The sequence below is a fragment of the Vulpes vulpes genome, chromosome 13 (assembly GCF_048418805.1).
Source record: "Vulpes vulpes isolate BD-2025 chromosome 13, VulVul3, whole genome shotgun sequence".
Classification (NCBI taxonomy): Eukaryota; Metazoa; Chordata; class Mammalia; order Carnivora; family Canidae; genus Vulpes; species Vulpes vulpes.
In genome coordinates this window covers 33968247-33986163 of record NC_132792.1, presented here as the reverse complement: position 1 = coordinate 33986163, position 17917 = coordinate 33968247, and the positions used below count along the sequence as shown (strand labels likewise).

Here is a 17917-nt window from a genome sequence, read left to right as displayed (position 1 = left end):
GTATGAAGTTTGAAAGATCTAAATCCTTTTCGAAGAGCGACAGGTGGTCAAAGCACAACATCTAAATTGATAAATCAAAAGATATCAGTATAAATTATAAAGCCTTTGAGCCTCTTCTGTAGAGGAAATCCTGAGCGCCTATCTGTGACTTCAAAGGAGAGCTCTGGGTGTCAAATCACTTTAAGTGCAGTACAAGTTTTATAAGGAGGAGCCTGTGTGAATGAGCCCATGGTGTGGCACCTGTCAGTGTAAAGTGGTAACATCTGCCTTTATTTCCAGATGTAAACAAAATTAATTATTTTGGAGGTCTTTCAATTCCTTTTTCCTGAACGATTTTTTTTTTCTTGGAGTCTTGTTTTTGAGTGAAGAGAAAAATCTTAACATAAATCTTGGATGGAATTGCAGCTCTAAATAGACAGTTCAGAGTGCTATAGTTTAATTTCATGGAAGAATAAATCCCTCTCAGTGGCATAAAAAAAAAGTATAAATTGTTAGAAATGGGGAGGTCGGGGCGCCTTGGCTGGCTCAGTCCTAAGAGCATGCAATTCTTGATGTTGGGGTTATGAGTTCAAGCTCCACCTTGGGTGTAGAGATTACTTAAAATCTTTATCCAAAAAGAAAAAAAAAAAGAAAGAAAGAAAGAAAAAAGAAATAAAGAGGTCAATGACAGAAGAGATGGCTAAAAGTGGAATGTGGATGCTTTTAGAAAGGAGATTAAGAAGGTAGAGAAACAGTGGGTATTGTATTATATTTAAATGTTATATTTAAAAAGTGTGTGTGCTTATACTGTGTGAGAATAAAAGTTTTAATTGATTTGCTGAGCATGAAACATGGAACAAACAATCAAACAACCTGTCTCAGGGCATAATTTTTGGGAAATATCTGGTCCATAAAGATTAAAAATAGAAGTTGGGTATCATTTCTGGCAATGTAGTATTAACTTGAAATAAAATATGACATACTCTCCATGCTTTCCTTAGTTCAACGATTCATAGGTATGGACTACATTCCTGTCAGAACTTTCACCAATGTTCTTTAGGAACAAGTGGTTATAAATTAAACCTTTGGTAATCTGCGTTGTTCCCAACCAGGAGAAACAGAACCGCAAAAAAGTCAGCTTCATCCTGAATTGTTTCCATAGCAACCATATTAAGCTGGAAGGATAAAGCACCTTTGTAGTCGCTGCTTCTATTGAATTACAATGTAAATGTTGATGCCTGCCTGGAAACGTCAAATGACAACAGGTTTGTAGAAGGGATTCGGTGGTTGTTTGCAGCTCTGGAATCCCAGGCTAGAGTGGAGATAGAAGACACAGGCCTGGGCCATCTTAGCGTCTCTTCACCCCAAATCTTCTCACCCCATCAAAACCACCCCACTCTTCATCGGCCTAGCCCATGAAAGGATGCTCATCGATGTGAAAATCTGTCATCTACCTGGTATCTTTTACACATCGGGACACGAAAAGTGTTTGTTCTGGATAAGAATGTTAAAAATGCAATTACACAACAGACTCGGCAATCTTTGTGTCTTTACCCTTCGGAGCACAAGGTAAACTTCAGGCCCTCGCTCTTCTGACAACGTCAAAAAGTGGGTGTTCAAAGCCTTGCGGTCGGGCCGCGCGTTCGACCCCGGCCGGCTCGGGGTACCTGGTTCCGCTGTCCTTAGGCCTTCCGCCTGACCCACAGTCCCTGGTGGTTGCACGTGTTGCTTTTTCCCTCCCGCCCCCCCGCCCCCCCGCCCCCGGCCCCGCAAGAAGGAAGCGTGGCGTAGGTCTGCTCAGGGCAGCGACCCCAGCCCCCCGCGCTGCCGCCCCGCTGCGGGCGCGCCGCCGCTCCACTCAGGTACACTACGGCGTGAGCTACCTGCACTTGGAGAAGGGCCTTACCTGAGCGCGCCTCTGCCAATAGCAGCTCACCTGAGCGAGCTTCGCAGCCAATCACCGCGCAGCTCGTCCCTCGGGCTCGTATCCTTTAGTGAAAGAATTCAGCTCCTTGCGAGAAAGTTACCTGTGGCCGCCCAAGTCCGCCACTTTCCGCTCTGTGGCCGCCCACTGCCACGATCCAGGAGGACTCCGCGCCGCCCGGCCGCCTCCGAGCTCGGGCCCCATGTGAGGGCCCCCCCTTATCCCACCTTTCCGGCTAGGTGAGGGCGCGAGCGGGCGAGCGAGCGAGAGTGGTGAGGGGGGACGGAAAAGCAGAATTACCTGTAGCTCTTGTTCTGCCATCTCGGGCGCTCTCACACACCTTCACCTGCACAGACTTGAAAGTCCAGTTTCACCAGAGGCTGAGGCTCCAGGAAAAGGGGAGCGAGTTCATTGGATCAAACATGTCACAAGAGTCGGACAAGTAAGTGGATCACACGCGCCGGCTGCTGCTGCTACCACTTTGGGCTGATGGCAACTGGTTTGTTATGTTTTTGTTTTTGGTGTGTGCTTTTTTTTTTTTTTTTTTTTAACTTGCTATTGTTGGTATTTTTTTTTCTTTCTTTTTTTCTTTTTGTTGTATCCAGACTCTTCCAGATTATGTTTCTACCTTGGTTAAGTGGAGAAACCCTACCAGGATGCGAATGTTTAATCCCCCCCTTCGGGCCTTGAGAGCCGCAGCAGGTTCTCCTTTTTCCTCCTCCCTTGCGGGGGATCTCCGCTCCCGCCTGCCAGGCGAGCCCTGGCCCGCTGGCCGAGCTGTGGGCAGGCGAGGCGGGAGGCCTGCTCCTCTCCCCCTTAGTTGCTCCCACCGCTTCGGGCTTCTGAGGCCATTTGGAAATTCAGCCGCGTTCCCTCGATTCGTGCTTAGGGCCTGCGAGCAGAGCGGGTCCCGGCCGCTTTTGTGTGAGCGCAACAAAGAGCCTTTATACCGGAGCAGAAACGGCCATGTTCCCGGGCCCGCCGGGCTGCGTGCGCGCCCGCCCGTCGCCCCTGTGCCGGGGTCCCGGGGGCCCGGGGTCCCGGGGTCCCGGGGGCCGCCCCGCCCCGCCCCCGCCCCCGCCCCGCACCGCGTGTCGCCTCCCGCAGGTGCGCGAGCGCGGGGCCCCAGGAAGTGAGGGCAACTGATTCGGGGCCTCGAGCGGGCACCTCCGTGGGGGCGCCAGAGGGCCCCGCGGCCGCCCGGCTCACCCCGTCGGGAGGCGCGCGCGGCCCCGCGAGCGAGCCGGCGGCCCTCCGCGGCCCGGCCTGCGCGGCGCGCCCCGGCCCGGCCGCCACCCCGGGCTGGCTAGCGAGGCGGCGCGGGTCGCGCCGGGCCTTCGTCGGGCCTTCTCCGGGCCTTCGCCTGGCCCCGGGCGCCCCGAGGGCGGCGCGGGCAAGCGCGTCCCTTCCGTCCGGGACGGGACGGGACCTCCGGGCGGGCCCGGGGATCGGCGGCCTGCGCGGCCCCCGCCTCGGGGCGGCTTTGTGCTGGCCGGGGGGGGGTGGGGCCGAGGGCGGGAGCGGAGGGAGCCGGAGGTGGGTCCCGCGGCCTCCTCGGGACTAGGCGGCGACACTCCCTCCCCCGCTCGGGCGCGCTCCGGGCTGGGACTGGCCGAGTCCCCGGGGAAGGGCGAGCGGCCGCCTTTCTGCTTCCGCGGCGACGCCGCCCTGGTGTCTGGGCCTCCCCAAGGAGACCTTCCCGAGGCGCCGGGGCCGGGCCGGGCGCCACCAGGCCGCCGGGGCCCCCCGCCCTGGCCCGGGACCAGTCCCGGGTTGACGGGCCGCGAGCGGGCGGCGGGAAGGCCTTAGGGACCCGCCCAGGGCGCGGTGGGCCCTCTGCCGAGTAGCGCCGCCGGTAGAGAAGTGCCTAACGGCCCGGGCTGTCACCCTTGCGCGGCAGCGACGGCGACACCCCCCAGAACCACTACCGGATGATAGCGCGGTCCCACCCATCACCCCAGAGCGGCTTGCCCCACGACTGGTGCGGACGGCGCGAGACGGCCGCGCGGGGCAGGGACGGGGCGTGAGGGGTCGTGCGGAGCCCCCCGCTGCGCCACTCACATGCTCGCTGGAGCCTTTAAGAAGTCATTGCCCGAGCTTGAGAATCCCGGTGGCCAAAACCCGGAGATGACAGCAGGAATTTTTGGATTGTTTTGATCTTCGTGTCGAAAATGGTTGCAAACCTAGTGCATATCAGATGCGACTTGTTGCAATTCTTTAATTAAACCCCACGATTAGCATTTGGTTGCCCTGCTTAGTTTTGTGATGCAACGTGACTCCACTGAATTCGGAATGGGAGCGGACCGATTTTTATTTTAACCTGCTGTTACTCCTAGCACCAACAGACTGTTTAGTATTGAAAATAAGTTCTGCTTTAGCAATCTGGTTTCACCATGATGCATTACTTAATTTTTATTGGTAATAACTATTTGGGATTACATATACTTATATGTAATGAAAGTAGCTTTTATCTAGTCATACTTTCCAAGACTTAATTTTGTATCCCGGTAAAAGTAATGCCATTAAGAACAATACCCACAAAAGACTGTTGGACCCCACTTGCCTCTCTCTCTCTGCCTGGACTATTGAGAAACGCTTAAAATTAATAAATGATAACTTGGGTTTTTAGGAATTCTAGCTTTGTTTTCTTAATGTGGAGGACCGGAGGGGTGGGTCTGGGTTTCACCGGCCTGAAGCTTATGCAACTGTGTGTGTTAGGTGGGGTGGGAGTGTGGGCTCTAACAAAAAAGAGCTGAAGAGAGAAACCTATTCTGGCTTCCTTCCTGCCAGAACAAGCAAAGAGTCCCGAAGCTTGAGCTTTATCCGTTTCATGGTAAATCCACCCAGAAGGCCTGTCTGTTTTCTAGAAGTAACCTGAAAGAATACGCACGGGATATTTTTGCGTAAACCCATCAAAGTGTAGGTAATCTTTTGGATAGCACAGAAGATCATTCCAGGTCGCAAGTCTCGACTGAAGTAGCATCCAGTCATCTTTTTTATGATTGTGGACTTTTCAGATTGTAATGTTCTGCTTTTTATGTTCTGTAATGTTGATGCTATCACTATTTTTAGGACAGCTTGTCTTTGTACATATTTGAAGATTTTCTGTTCCTCCTTAAATTCTATAAGATTTATGGTCTTTGACAACAAGCTTGTGTATTTTAGTAAGGCAGTGATAGATTTAGAAACTTTATTTTTATTGTCAAAATATATAAAATATATTCAGGGAGAATATAATATTACATATACGGATATAATTTTATTTGATACCCACAGGTATTTTTCACTACACAGATGTTTTCTGGTTACAAACTATTTGCAACACATTCACATAGGCATTATGGGAGGGTAAAAAAATGTATGAGATGAACCAGCCCTCAAGGGGTTCACGCTCTCAAGGAAAGCGAGCTGTGCATAGACATAATTTTAATTCAGCCAATACCTGGCAAGTGCCTAAAAGCCACAATGTAAGTATGATAATGTATTTATCAGGTCATGATATCTCGATCTTTCTTCTCCTTACTCACCCCGCTTTTGCCTAGGACAATTTCTTTTAGTCATTCTATGTGTTTAAGGAGTCCGGCCGTTTTTCTAGAAAGGAAACAGAAAATGCTCAAAGTTATAGCTATCTCATACGGTAGGAACTTTCAAGTAACAGGATGAAACATTTTAATTAAACTTTCTACTCTAGTTTCATAGATGCATGCTTGTATATTTTAAGATCACAAGTATTAAGAAGTAATAAGACAATATCCTCCTCAAACCATTAAAAATATCTTTTCATTTATTTAACAAATATATCTTGAGTGCCACTATATACCAGGCATTGATGGTGGCATTGAAATTCACTAAGTGAATAGAACAGAGTTCTTGCCTTCATGATGTTTACATTCTAGTAGGGGGAAAAACAGACAGTAGATCAATCCAGAAGGAATATATAACAAATGAGAGGTAATACATGGTATGAAGGAAAGCAAAGTAGGCTAAAAAGATTAAGAATAATGGGAAATATTTTATATAAGATGGTCAGGGATGGCTTCTGTGATGAGATGACCTTTGAGCAGAGACCAGAAGGAAGTGAGAGATCAGGCACTGAAGATACCTGGGACAAGAATACAGGTAGATGGAAGAGCAAGTGCAAAGACCCTGAGGTAGAAGAATACTCGGCATATTCAGAAAGGAGCCTGTCATTCAGGGAGGTAATTATGTAAACTAACAAAACTATTCTCTCCTTAATAGTCCAGATATTTGTACATTCAAGAACAGACAAAATCATACTAATAAATGATCCTGGCAATGGAGAGGTAAGTACATAATAAGCTAATAGCATCAGCCTTATCTCTTTCCCCAAGTATCACCAGTTTAATGGTTAAGGTCTAGTGTTCTTTTCCCTATAATGGATTAAATTCTGCATACTCCTTAACTTAGAGATGAACAAGTACACACATCCTAGAAGACTCCTGGGAATTAGAAGTGAAGAAGAGAGACCAAGTACAAATGGTGTTTGCTCTGTCACCCTTAGTGAAACCTACCACTCTTCAGCTCCTTTGACATTAGCCACCTGCAAAATAAAGCTTGCCTTTCCTGTCTTCCTCTTGCCCTCATTCAGTTTCTACAAACTTATATCCTCCAGAAAACAGGAACTTATCCACTGTGTTTGGAAGGGAGACACTACAGTGTGCTTGGTTAGCTTGGTATATCTTCAATGAAGTGAAGTGTAATACACAGGCAAAGGTAACCTACCTGAAAAATAAGAAAATCCTAGACAGCAAGATAAAAATTTTAATTGACTTAAAAAAAGTTGAATTATGCATGTGCCTAATAAATACACTACTGTGGTTACGTGTAATGTGCTTAATAATAGAAATCTCCAAGAAGCCCTTTAAATCATTGCTTCCCAAACTCATCTGATTACAAAAATACCACTTGAGGCATTTGGTAAAACTACAGATTCTTGGGTCCTACCTCAGAACTGTGAAATCAGAGGGGCTAGGGCATCTGAATTAAAAAATTATCCCAGGAACATTTTATATACATTTTTATGATAGGGTTTATTAGTGAGATCATGCTTTGAGTGCTCAATGTTACTTTACATAATAAATTCAGTTTATATGCTGACTTCTCCAGTGTTTATCCAGTGCGACAGGGAAATGAAACCTGGGGGCTTTATTTTACATTCTTTGTGCTATCCTGTTTAAGCAGCTTCTGATACAGTTTTAACTTGGCTTTAGAATTCTTTGGCCTCTTGTCAATTTTGTTTGCTTTCATTGTTTTGCTGAACTACCCCTTCTGGAAGAATGGGGTCCTTTTGACAGGTCATATATTTCTAGAGCTGCTAAAGAACTGATTTGGAGTGATGTCACTCATGTGGGCCTCTGCCAAGCCTGTAGCTAAAAGGTCAAGCCCAGATTTTAGGCTGGAGCCCACTCATTAGGGTGCTAGGTTAGAATTAGGTCAACCTTGACCTTCTGCTGTGTTACATTAGAACCTAAAACTGGTGTTCATTTTTTTTAGGGACAGTCATTTCATTGAATTTGGAATCTATTTTGTAGTACAAAGTCAAAGATAACAAGTTCCAGTCAGATGTTGGTCCCTGGTGAAATGATTTAATGGGATGATGGCTGCAGTTTCATTTCTAGGGCTAATGGTAGCTTTAAGTATTAGCCTGATAAGATGGTACTAGACCTGTTGTCCTGTAATTAGGTTCTGTTTTAAACTGAATGCCAGGATCAGGCCACCCAAATGGGCCCAGTGCCATCTGATTTAAGGAGGATTAAGAGTAAGTGCCGGATCAGTTGATGAGGAGCTATATCTAGCAATTTCTGTTAGACTCTGCAAAGTCAAAAGGAGAATTTAAACAAGTGGTCAGGTAAGTCAAACATACATAGGCACATTTAAACAACAATATCCAATAACCCAAGAAGTATTTGTTTGAAATCTATAGATAATTTAAACAAGATTATTATTTTGATGTTAGGTTTTTAAATCTAGGCTTAGGTAATTCATGCAAATGCTTCCGTTTCTCTTGGTGACTTTGACATGACTAGGCATACATTTCTGGTTAAAAAATGAACAATTGAGATAAAGAATATTTTCCCTCTTTCTCCCTAGTCTGAGCCAAACATTCCCACCTCTCCCACTCCCCCCCCGCCCCCCCCCCCCCCCCCCCCCCCCCCCCCCCGGCCCTCCTTCCCTTCCTTCCTTTCTTCCTTGGTTTGTCTCTTGATAACTACTTTCTTGATGTTTTTTCCTCTCATATTACTTGGTGGAAATTGACACATGCACAGGTTTTATGCATCGAGATGAACATGATTTTAGTTGTCATTTTAGTCAGCGAACTTTGCTGCATTCTCTTAGCATTTACATTGAGCATCAGCACCCCATCCTTGCTACCTGAGCCAGAAGTTAAGATGGCCGAAATGATGTTGCCTTATTTAATTGAAGTCAATGGAGTTTAACCTTGGAAAACGTTTCCTTTTGAGTTATTTTTAGCCTAAGTAAAGCCTTACCCTAAGTTACTTAGAGTCCTCACTTATGATGCCTGGCCTCCTATCAGGGTGTGGACCTTCTCTTCCTTTTCGAGAGGTATTCAGGGATTCATGCTCAATTATAACAAAGTCGAAGCTGAAATAGAGTAGTGATTGGTTGGCAGACTTGTCCAGGAAAAATTCCTTAGCGAGCAGCAACAGGTTGAATAGGAATTTTTGCTTTGGCCCAGGAGGACTAGTGGTTGCTTAGTAACAACAACATGTACCTGGGAGTCCCGCAGACAGCTTCACAGGTCTTGGGAAGGCCCCAAAAGTTCAGATTCACTTTACTCTCCACCTGCCCTGTATATTTCCATCCTTTAGAGAAGTCCCAGTTCAGTTCAAATCCATCCATCCATCCATCCATCCATCCATCCATCCATCCATTTATTACTAGGAAATTATTTTTTATTCTAAGGCTTTTAATGGTAAATGGTAAAAAGGACTGGACCACAATGGATTAAATTGGATAAAAACAAGAAAGTATCTCTTTGAGGATCTACCTCGCAACCCCCACCCCCACTCATTTTTAGTGGGAAGAGGATTTAAAAGTGTTTAACTTGTGTTTTGGGGACTACCAGGATTAAAAAAACATTATTTCTAAAAACAGAACATTTTGAATTGCTATATGCCACACAAGTACACCTTTTTAGAGTTCTTTGGAGAATCCTAGAGAAGCTGATCCATTTTAGGGGATTTCAATGTACATTTCAACAATAAGTTGGGTTATGGAGATTGTTTATGCATTTGAATGGGCATTCAGTGGGAAGCAATTGCTGCCTGCAGCGGATGAAGAGCCTAATTTTACTTTGTAATGAACATGGCAATGAACTTTGTGGGAAGCACTTTTAAAGTGATCTGACTTCACATTCTCTCCCAAGGAAATGCTTCCTTTACAAGTGTGAATGCAGACACCCTCCAGAGCAGAAAAAGAAAGCAAGAATTGCTTGCTGCTTCTCTTTACTTTGGCGCGGGCCTTTCATCTGAATGCTGGATGTACAAGTATATGGCTCACCCCCTGGGCTGTAGTCTTGTTTTTTAAGGTCTCTGAATTTAGATTGGAGTTGCAGAAAAGGCGTTGAAGTAAAGAATGGAGAAAAGAGAGGAAAAGAAAGAGGAGGAAGAAACCGTGCTTTAGCCACTGTTGAGTTGCCAGCGTTTTTCTCAGTAGGAGGGTCCCAGCCAGACTGAAGTCTAGTATGGGATGGCATGTGGTTTCCCCTTCTGGGGATTTGATATTGACTTTAACTTGAAGCCTAGGGCAGCCCAAGTGGCTCAGCGGTTTAGCACCGCCTTCGGCCCAGGGCCTGATCCTGGAGACCTGGGACTGAGTCCCTGCATGGAGCCTGCTTCTCTCTCTGCCTGTGTCTCTGCCTCTCTCTCTCTCTCTCTCTCTCTCTCTCTCTCTCTCTCTCCTCCCCTGTGTCTCTCATGAATGAATAAATAAATACAAATCTTAAAAAAAAAAAAACTTGAAGCCTAGAATCCTGGAGCTAGAATGAGCCATAGAGATCACACAGGGCATGTGAGTAACCAAGTATAGGATTTGGAGCTAAAAGTTTTGTTTAAGGAGAAAAGTGCCAGGCATTTTTTTCTTCTGTGTTGCATGTTGAGGTTGTAAGTATAGGTTGAAAATCTGACTTTTTAACTAATTTGAGAAAAATACGCTGTCTTTTTTGGGGGGAGAAGGGAAGGGAGACTGGGGCCGGGGAAGAGGCATTGCCTATTTACTTCTTAAAATAGAACCATGAATATATGAAACACCTGTTTAAGATTCTGATAGTATTAGTGTGAGTTGGAATGGACTTTCCTTCCCACACTCACCCCAAATCATTGTTTTTAGTTCTCAGTTCATTGAGCCCCATAAAATAACTGCTTTCTGTACTTCTTGGATCTAACTTCTCAAAGAAGCAAGGAACAAAGGTAGTTTTTGCCTCCTTCCTGAATTGCCAGGAAGATAATTAACATAAGATCAGAGAATTCTTTTTTCATTTTTTTCATCTGTAAAACAAAGTTGAAATAAATGATCTCTGAGGATAAAATCACCTGCTGCAACATTTTGTGCGTCTCATTTTCTCCCTCCAGAGGGGTCTAGACTTGGTGGTGGCTCAGAAGCAGTGATGGATCTTAGCAAGATAAGAAAGTACTGGACACAGTGGGACCTGCTTCCACTCTCATGCCAGCCTCATCCTGTTACCAAAATAAAAGGTGAATCTTTTAATAAAAGATGACAGAGAAACAGACTTCTGGCAGGTGGGAGGAATTCAGAGGGCTCATGGAATTCAGAAGGGCAACTAGGAATAAAATCAGTGGTTTACCTAGAGGACACCTGCACAGCTTCACTGTGGGCTGATACATAAATGATATAAGAAAATTAGATAAAAAGAGCTGGCAGGTACTCTGAGAACTCTTTCCAGGGAGAGCCTAGGGAGTGGGTTACTCGGGGCAGGTTTGTGGAGCGAGAGTGAGGCAATATCAGAATGGATGGAACACTGAGTAAAATTTAGAAAGCTGAGATACTTAAATGGGATAACTTCTCCCCCTCCCTCTTGCTCCTCCTTCCCTCCTTCTTTCTTCTTTTTTTCTTCTCCCTCTCTCCTCCTCTTCCATACTCCGTTTCCTCTTAATAAAACGTAATTCAGGGACACCCGTTTCCAGACAGTATTATGAAGCCAATAGTTTAGTAAGTGTTTAGAGAAGGTATTAAATAATACATGGATGAAAAGAGTATCTGTGGTTCGCTTCAATTATAAGATAATATATTATTTCACATCAGGCACTTAATGACCATTCACTTAGGTCTGGAATAAAATCTCCTTCTGTTACTGAGTTATGTATATATATAGGATTCGCCGAAGTCAGTTTTCTCTGAAGTCAGTACTGATACCAGGACGAAATAGATAATGATAGATAGATAATAGATAGCCCTTGGAAGGTTTACGTGTTGGAGGACTTTTTATAGGTTACATGACCCTTGAGGTACATTTATACTTCCTCTGCAGACCATGATTTTTTTAGCTGCTTTGAAATCTTGGTGTCTACTTTAAAAAAATATGTATATCTTACATATTTTTGAAAGCATTTTAATAAAGGACAGATGCCTCAGTAGAAATATGGTCAAAGAACATGAGTAGATAATTCACAAAAGCTATAAAAAGCTAGGTTTGGGGAAAATCCATTTCTAGGGGGATTATAAATGAATACAAACTTTCTGGAAGGTACTTTGGCAAAACCGGCTGAAATGGTACTACTTGTTGACAACACACCTGAATTCTAGTTATAGCCATCTGTCTTACGGAAATAAACGAGGATATTAATTGTAGCATTATTTTTGAAAGTGAAACATCCGAAAAACCCTTATGTTCCCAGCTACCAAGGATTGGTTTAGTAAGCTGTGCTCAGTGAGACGGATACTCTGGAAGCTTTATAAATCATATTATGGAAAAATATTTAATGGCAGGAGAAAATATTCATGACGTATTTTACTAGAATGTTTATAGCATAGAAAATAAAACCTAAATAATAATAATAATAATAACGCCACAATAGATCAACAGTGATTTGACAGTGATTTGCTTTCTGTATAGAGAAATCATAGGTACTTCTGTCTCTGATTTGTGCCTCTCCATGTTTTTCTAGTTTGCATTATGAGCTTGTACTGCTTTTGTAATAAAAGAGAAATATTTAAAGGTTATACTTTAAAACAGTCATTCTGCCAGGGATTTTTTTTTTTTTTTAAGTAACAATATGTACTCTAAATAAAATGGAAAAATGTGCCTGCTTACTACTGGTTCAAGGTAGAATGTATTGGCTCCCCCACAGAAGAGGCACGCCACCTTGCACTTCACTGCTGGTGCACCACATGTGTCTTCTGCACTGTGCCTCACTCACCTGTAGATTTGTTGACGTTATGTCTCAACAACTCTGTATTTTTGGATTTGCCCAATGATCAGATTCCAACTATTTTTCAGAATAGCACAAATGGGTGTAGGAGTTTCCAACCTTCGTATAATTTGAAGCAGAGGAATGACTAAGAAGGACAGAGTATGTAGGCTGTGCCTGCGTAGCTTCCCTTAAAGAAAATTCTCTGTAGGGGAGGCAGCCTTCACTAAGACTCCACCCGAGTGTTCTTGGGAGAGGCTCTGGGTGGTGAATCCAGTTGTATTTAATCTTTAGGAGTAACAGGGAGAGCCCAGAATATGGCTTCCTTTAAGAATAAAAAGCAGTTGTAGGCAAGTTTGAGTTTCTATTTTTTTTTTTTTTTACCACAGTTTATTTTTTTCCATAACATAGACTTGCATTTTCCCTGGAGGGCCCGAGTGTGTGACTCATCTACCTGCTTCTACAAGCTGGTACATAGATCATGCCAGATGCACGCTGGAGTCTGTTAGTTAAGCTGTATGAGATTGCATCACTGGATTTCCTGCAGGCTCTTTCATGGAGCCTTTGTAGAAAATGTGAAATTATTTGCTTATCAACATATCCAAGGAGCATCCACAGCAGGAGAACAAAAAGTACATGATGGGAACTCGAGAGAGAAAATAGCCTTACAGAATCACTGAAGTTATGTCAGGAAGGAAAAACAAAAAAACAAAAAAACAAAACAAACAAACAAAAAAACGAGGGGTGGGGGGAGAAGCTTAAAAAAAATGGAAATTGAACTTTGCAAACAGGAGCAAACCAAAACAACGCTTGGATGTGGGAACAACACAAGAGTTTGTGAAGCAGAAACTGATATGGTGGGTATGCCTTTTGGTTGTGGATTCAAAAGTGAAATTTGCAATTACCTCTTTCTCTCCTAGGCCTGCCTGGTTTCTCCTCCCCAACATGCTCCTTCTTTTTGTGCCGAAATTCATCAGACCTCTTATACTCTGTCTTACATTTTCAAAAATCATTATTTTCTTTGAATGTTTAAAGTCTAAACATAAGCACGTATTCTTACGGAACTTGTGGGAGAGATGAATGAGGACTTTTTTTTTTAATCCTGTATTTATTTTCAATTTTAATCAACAACCCAGAAGGTATGGTTTGTATTCTATTCAGCCACACAAAACCTCAATTTTGCTTTTTGAATTTGCCCACACATTTTTGGGACACAATTCATTTGACTGCTTCTAGTGTCCTAAAATTGAAATAAACTGGGGTAAGCGATGGTTTTTCTCTTTCCTCTCATTTGAAGGGCCCATATGCTTTTTTTGTCTTCCTGATCCTTCCTAAACAATGAAATATGTGTGTGGTAGATACTGGGATACATTTAATTACAAGTCGCAAGTTTTTCTATTGCGGCATACCCATGCTTGGCCAGGTGAATAAAATTGCACATTCTATTCAGAGCTTTCAGGACTAACCAGATTTTGTTGTTGCTGTTTGTTGTTGTATCACATATTCCTGGAATATGGAGGAAATTGAAAATGTTATGATTCCGAGATTCTACTGTACTGGACATATGATGGACTATTTTATAAATCACTGTTTCTGAATGACCCACTAAACTGCTTCCAAGCCCATCTCCCAGATGGACTTTCATTGTAACTATTTTATGAGGCACTTTGGGATTTGCATGTGTGTTTTTTTTAAGCACCATTTCTTGGGGAGACTTTTTTCTAATTCTGAACATAATATAGAGTCCTGAGGAAAACTGGAAATTAGAAAAAGGTATATAGAAAAAAAAATCACTCATAATTCCAGGATCCTAATACTATGTATTTCCTTACAGTTTTTAATAAGTGCCTGCATGTGAATATGGTTATAAAAGAGCATACAAGTTATGACAACTCCCCCCCCCCCTTTTTTTTAACATCACTCCTGCCACTCTGGGTTTTCATTTAATGTTACATTATTAGCATTTTACTAGTCTTTTAAATATTCTTCCACATAACGCTTAAAGATGAAATCAACCATCTTCTATTTTTATTTAGGTTGTTTTGCTTTTTCATTATTATAAATCATGCTTATACACAAATCTTTGTATCTTTGGTTATTACATTAGAATAGGTTTCTGGAAGTATTGAAAAGACATAAATATTTTTAGGTTCTTGATTCATAATTTGAAAATGACTTCTAGAAAGATTATAAACATTTTTCTCCCAGCAGTGTTAGTGTCTTGCACATCGTGTCATCAGTAAATGAGAACTACAATTTTTTTGCCCATTTAAAAGGCAAAATAAAAGTGTATTTTTGTTGTAATTCTCAGTTTCATAATTAATGAAGTTAAACATTTTCTCAGATGTTTATTGGTCATTTATACTTCTTTTTATTGAAGATCTGGCTCACTGTAGCTACTACATATGGTTGTGTTGTTATGGTCCTGGATGCGGGGACCTTGGGGCTGAGATCCAGCTATGCTTCACTCTGGCCCCTGCCCAGGGAAAAGGGTACCTTCCACCATCTGTACAAATGCACCATATGGGTTAGCAGTGCCCTTTTCTTATTTTCCACTCATTAAAACAAACAAACAAACCCTGTGATGCTGGTATTTTTATTATTGATTTGTGAGAACTCTTTACACACCTGTAATTATTAACCCTTTTGTCAAAATTCTGGCTATTGTGTCCCCAACTTCTTGTCATTTAATTTCATGATTTAAAAAATGTTCAGAGCTTTATGCTTTCTGATGTCAAATCATATAGCTCTTGTGTGTATGTGTGAGTACTTTCATGGCTTTCATGATGTGCAGTCTGAGATCAACCTTTAGGGGCTTAACTCATTACATTTTTTTCCCTTTATTTTAGCCTCAGTTTTAAGGCACTTGGGGAAAAAAGATCCTTGATAAGGTAAATTAATTCATACTTACTTGTAAAAACATTAGAATATGCAATCATTTTCAAAACTACCACAGAGAGATCTGAACACTACTAACACTTTGACGTCTATATTTTTACTGTGTTGTCTATATACATACATACAAATGTGTGCAAAGATGAGATAGTAATTTACATACTGTTTAATAACTTATCTTTTACATGAATATTGATCATGGGTAACTTCCCATGATGATAAGCATTTTTAATAGCCCCATAGTTCTACATGGAATGGAAGTGTCCAAATTAACCAGTTCCCTATTGTCATACATCTAGATTTTTTTTCTCAGTTTTTTACTATTAAAGTGAATATTTGCATGATTATCCTTTGAGCTAAATTTTCACATACTTCTTAGTTAGGAAAACTAAGTTAGTCCTTGAAAAACATTCCAGTGAATAGAAATCCCTGATCATTTGCATGCTCTTCTTAAAGGCATTTGGTTCATATTTCCAAATTGCCATCCAGATATTTTCTCCTCATTAACACTCCCACCGACAGTATATCTGAGAGAGAAGGATTTCTCGTTCCTTCCCAACAATGCATATTATCCTCTTTTTAGTCTTTGCCAGTTTGGTAGGGTAAAAATGGTAAGTTATTTGGGACTGTATTTCTTTCCATTTACTAAAATCGTGTTTTCTATCTCAGGAGAGCTTTATTATTATTATTTTTTAAGATTTTATTTATTCACGAGAGACACAGAGAAATCGGCAGAGACACAGGCAGAGGGAGAAGCAGGCTCCATGCAGGGAGCCCGATGTGGGACCCGATCCCGGGACTCCAGGATCACACCCTGAGCTGAAGGCAGACACTCAACCACTGAGCCACCCAGGCATCCCATGTTTTGTTTTTAAGGTGTAAAATATTTTGATATCTTAAAAGCTCTTGTTGGGATTCTGTAGACAGTTTAGCATCAGTAAAGAGACTCTGTTAGCAGAACATTCAGGCATGGAGGCATGGTCTCTTCTCCCAGTCACTGGGTCTGAGAACTGTCCCTAATGCACAGCACACATTCTTTGCAAATGAAAGCAATGACCCAAGTCTGCACTCAATCTTCCTAACCAAAGTTCACAAGTTCGGGGAACTGCACCCAGGGACAAGGAGCCTATATCTCCAAGCTGACTGATGATGACTGAATAGAGGATGACTATATTCAAACAACAACAAATAAGTGGCCACCACACACATCTATTCCACCTTGTGATTTATCGAGTGCTTGTTGGTCAGGCACTGAGCTGGGCACCATGCCAGGTGCTGAGACCCCAAAAGATGAAACAGACCACTAGTGTAAGGTCTGAGAACCTTAAACAATATAATTCGAAAAAAAAAAAAAGTAATTTAGAAAAAAATGTACACTTACCTTCCATTTTGGAGGCAATTAGTTGTGGGAAAATTGGAGGCAGGAAGGTCCAGAATAAGACAAAATAGTGCAAGTCTTCAAATTTTCTGCTTTATTTTGCTTTGAAAAGACCTGTCACTTTATTTCATTTCTGACTTGGTCAGGCTTTCATCCTTTTGCATTTTTAAGGGGGTCTATTATTAGTGGTTTAAGAAACACTTCAGTAGGGACGCCCGGGTGGCTCGGCGGTTGAGTGCCTTCCTTTGGCTCAGGTCATGATCCTGGAGTCCCGTGATCGAGTCCCACATGGGGCTCCCTGCATGGAGGCTGCTTCTCCCTCTGCCTGTGTCTCTGCCTCTCTCTCTGTCTTTCATGAATAAATAAATAAATCTTTAAAAAGAAAAAAAAAAAGAGAAACACTTTGCTTGTTTATCTAAATAGTAGGGCTATTTAGAATGGAATCACTTTTCAAAGATAAATCTCTAGGGCTCTGTAATTAAACTTTATGTTAAAAAACTCTTCTAGAGCAATGGGGTTAGAACAAGTTTGTGTTCTTTGTCATATACATATTGCTTGAAGCGTTAAAGATAGCATCTGTGGAAACTGGAAATTTATGGAAGTGATTTGGTACTTTTCTCGTTTAGAGATTTTATTTATTTATTCATGAGAGACACTGAGAGGCAGAGACATAGGCAGAGGGAGAAGCAGGCTCCCTGCGGGGTGCCCGATATGGGACTGGATCCTAGGACCCAAGGATCACACCCTGAGCCAAAGGCAGACGCTCAACCACTGAGCCACCCAGGTGTCCCAGATTTGGTACTTTTCTAAACATATACAACATTAAAACATCTAGGACAATTAGAAATTTATTTTAAAATGTTGGTGGCCGGCTGCATTAATCAGGAACCCGTATCTGGTTTGTTAATTATGGAGGCTGTTTTCTTCAATCTTCCTCTAATGGTTAACCTTTTGGATATACAACTTTTTTCTTCCTAGAGACCTAACAGAGGGCATGCAAAGGAAAATTCAGCTAAATTAGTTTGGCTACTGATTAAGGAGGAAAAAAATATTTAATTCCAGTCGAAGGTGGAACTCATTATTCTAAATATATTCTTTGATTATCTAGGATTTCCTGTGATATGTGTTACCCTTTCTCCTGTTATTTCCAATTTTCCTGAAGCTGTAAATTTAAGAGTTGTTTGATTGGGAAGTCTGCCATTTGCAAGGTAGAAATAATGGCCTTCCCCCATAAAAACTATAAAGCACCATGCCAGGGAAGGGCAATCTTTAAGTAATTGGTCATATTGCATGTTTTTCTCTTTTTGCCAGTCTGACCCTAGAAGTATTTGT

At 42.5% G+C, this 17917-nt stretch overlaps 1 protein-coding gene across 6 annotated transcripts in view; it reads left to right on the top strand.

The window, feature by feature from the left end:
* The first annotated feature begins 1750 nt into the window (after positions 1 to 1750).
* GRHL2 (grainyhead like transcription factor 2) overlaps positions 1751 to 17917 on the top strand; it is a 158183-nt gene continuing 142016 nt past the window's right edge. For 2 of the 6 annotated variants that reach the window (XM_072734126.1, XM_025994782.2), the window contains exon 1: positions 1751 to 2345. In XM_072734126.1, coding sequence (XP_072590227.1) covers positions 2326 to 2345 — 20 coding nt within the window. In that variant the 5' untranslated portion in view covers positions 1751 to 2325. Of the gene's footprint in view, positions 2403 to 17917 lie in introns of all 6 variants that reach the window. The other 4 variants (XM_025994780.2, XM_072734127.1, XM_025994781.2 and 1 more) reach the window with 4 other exon arrangements.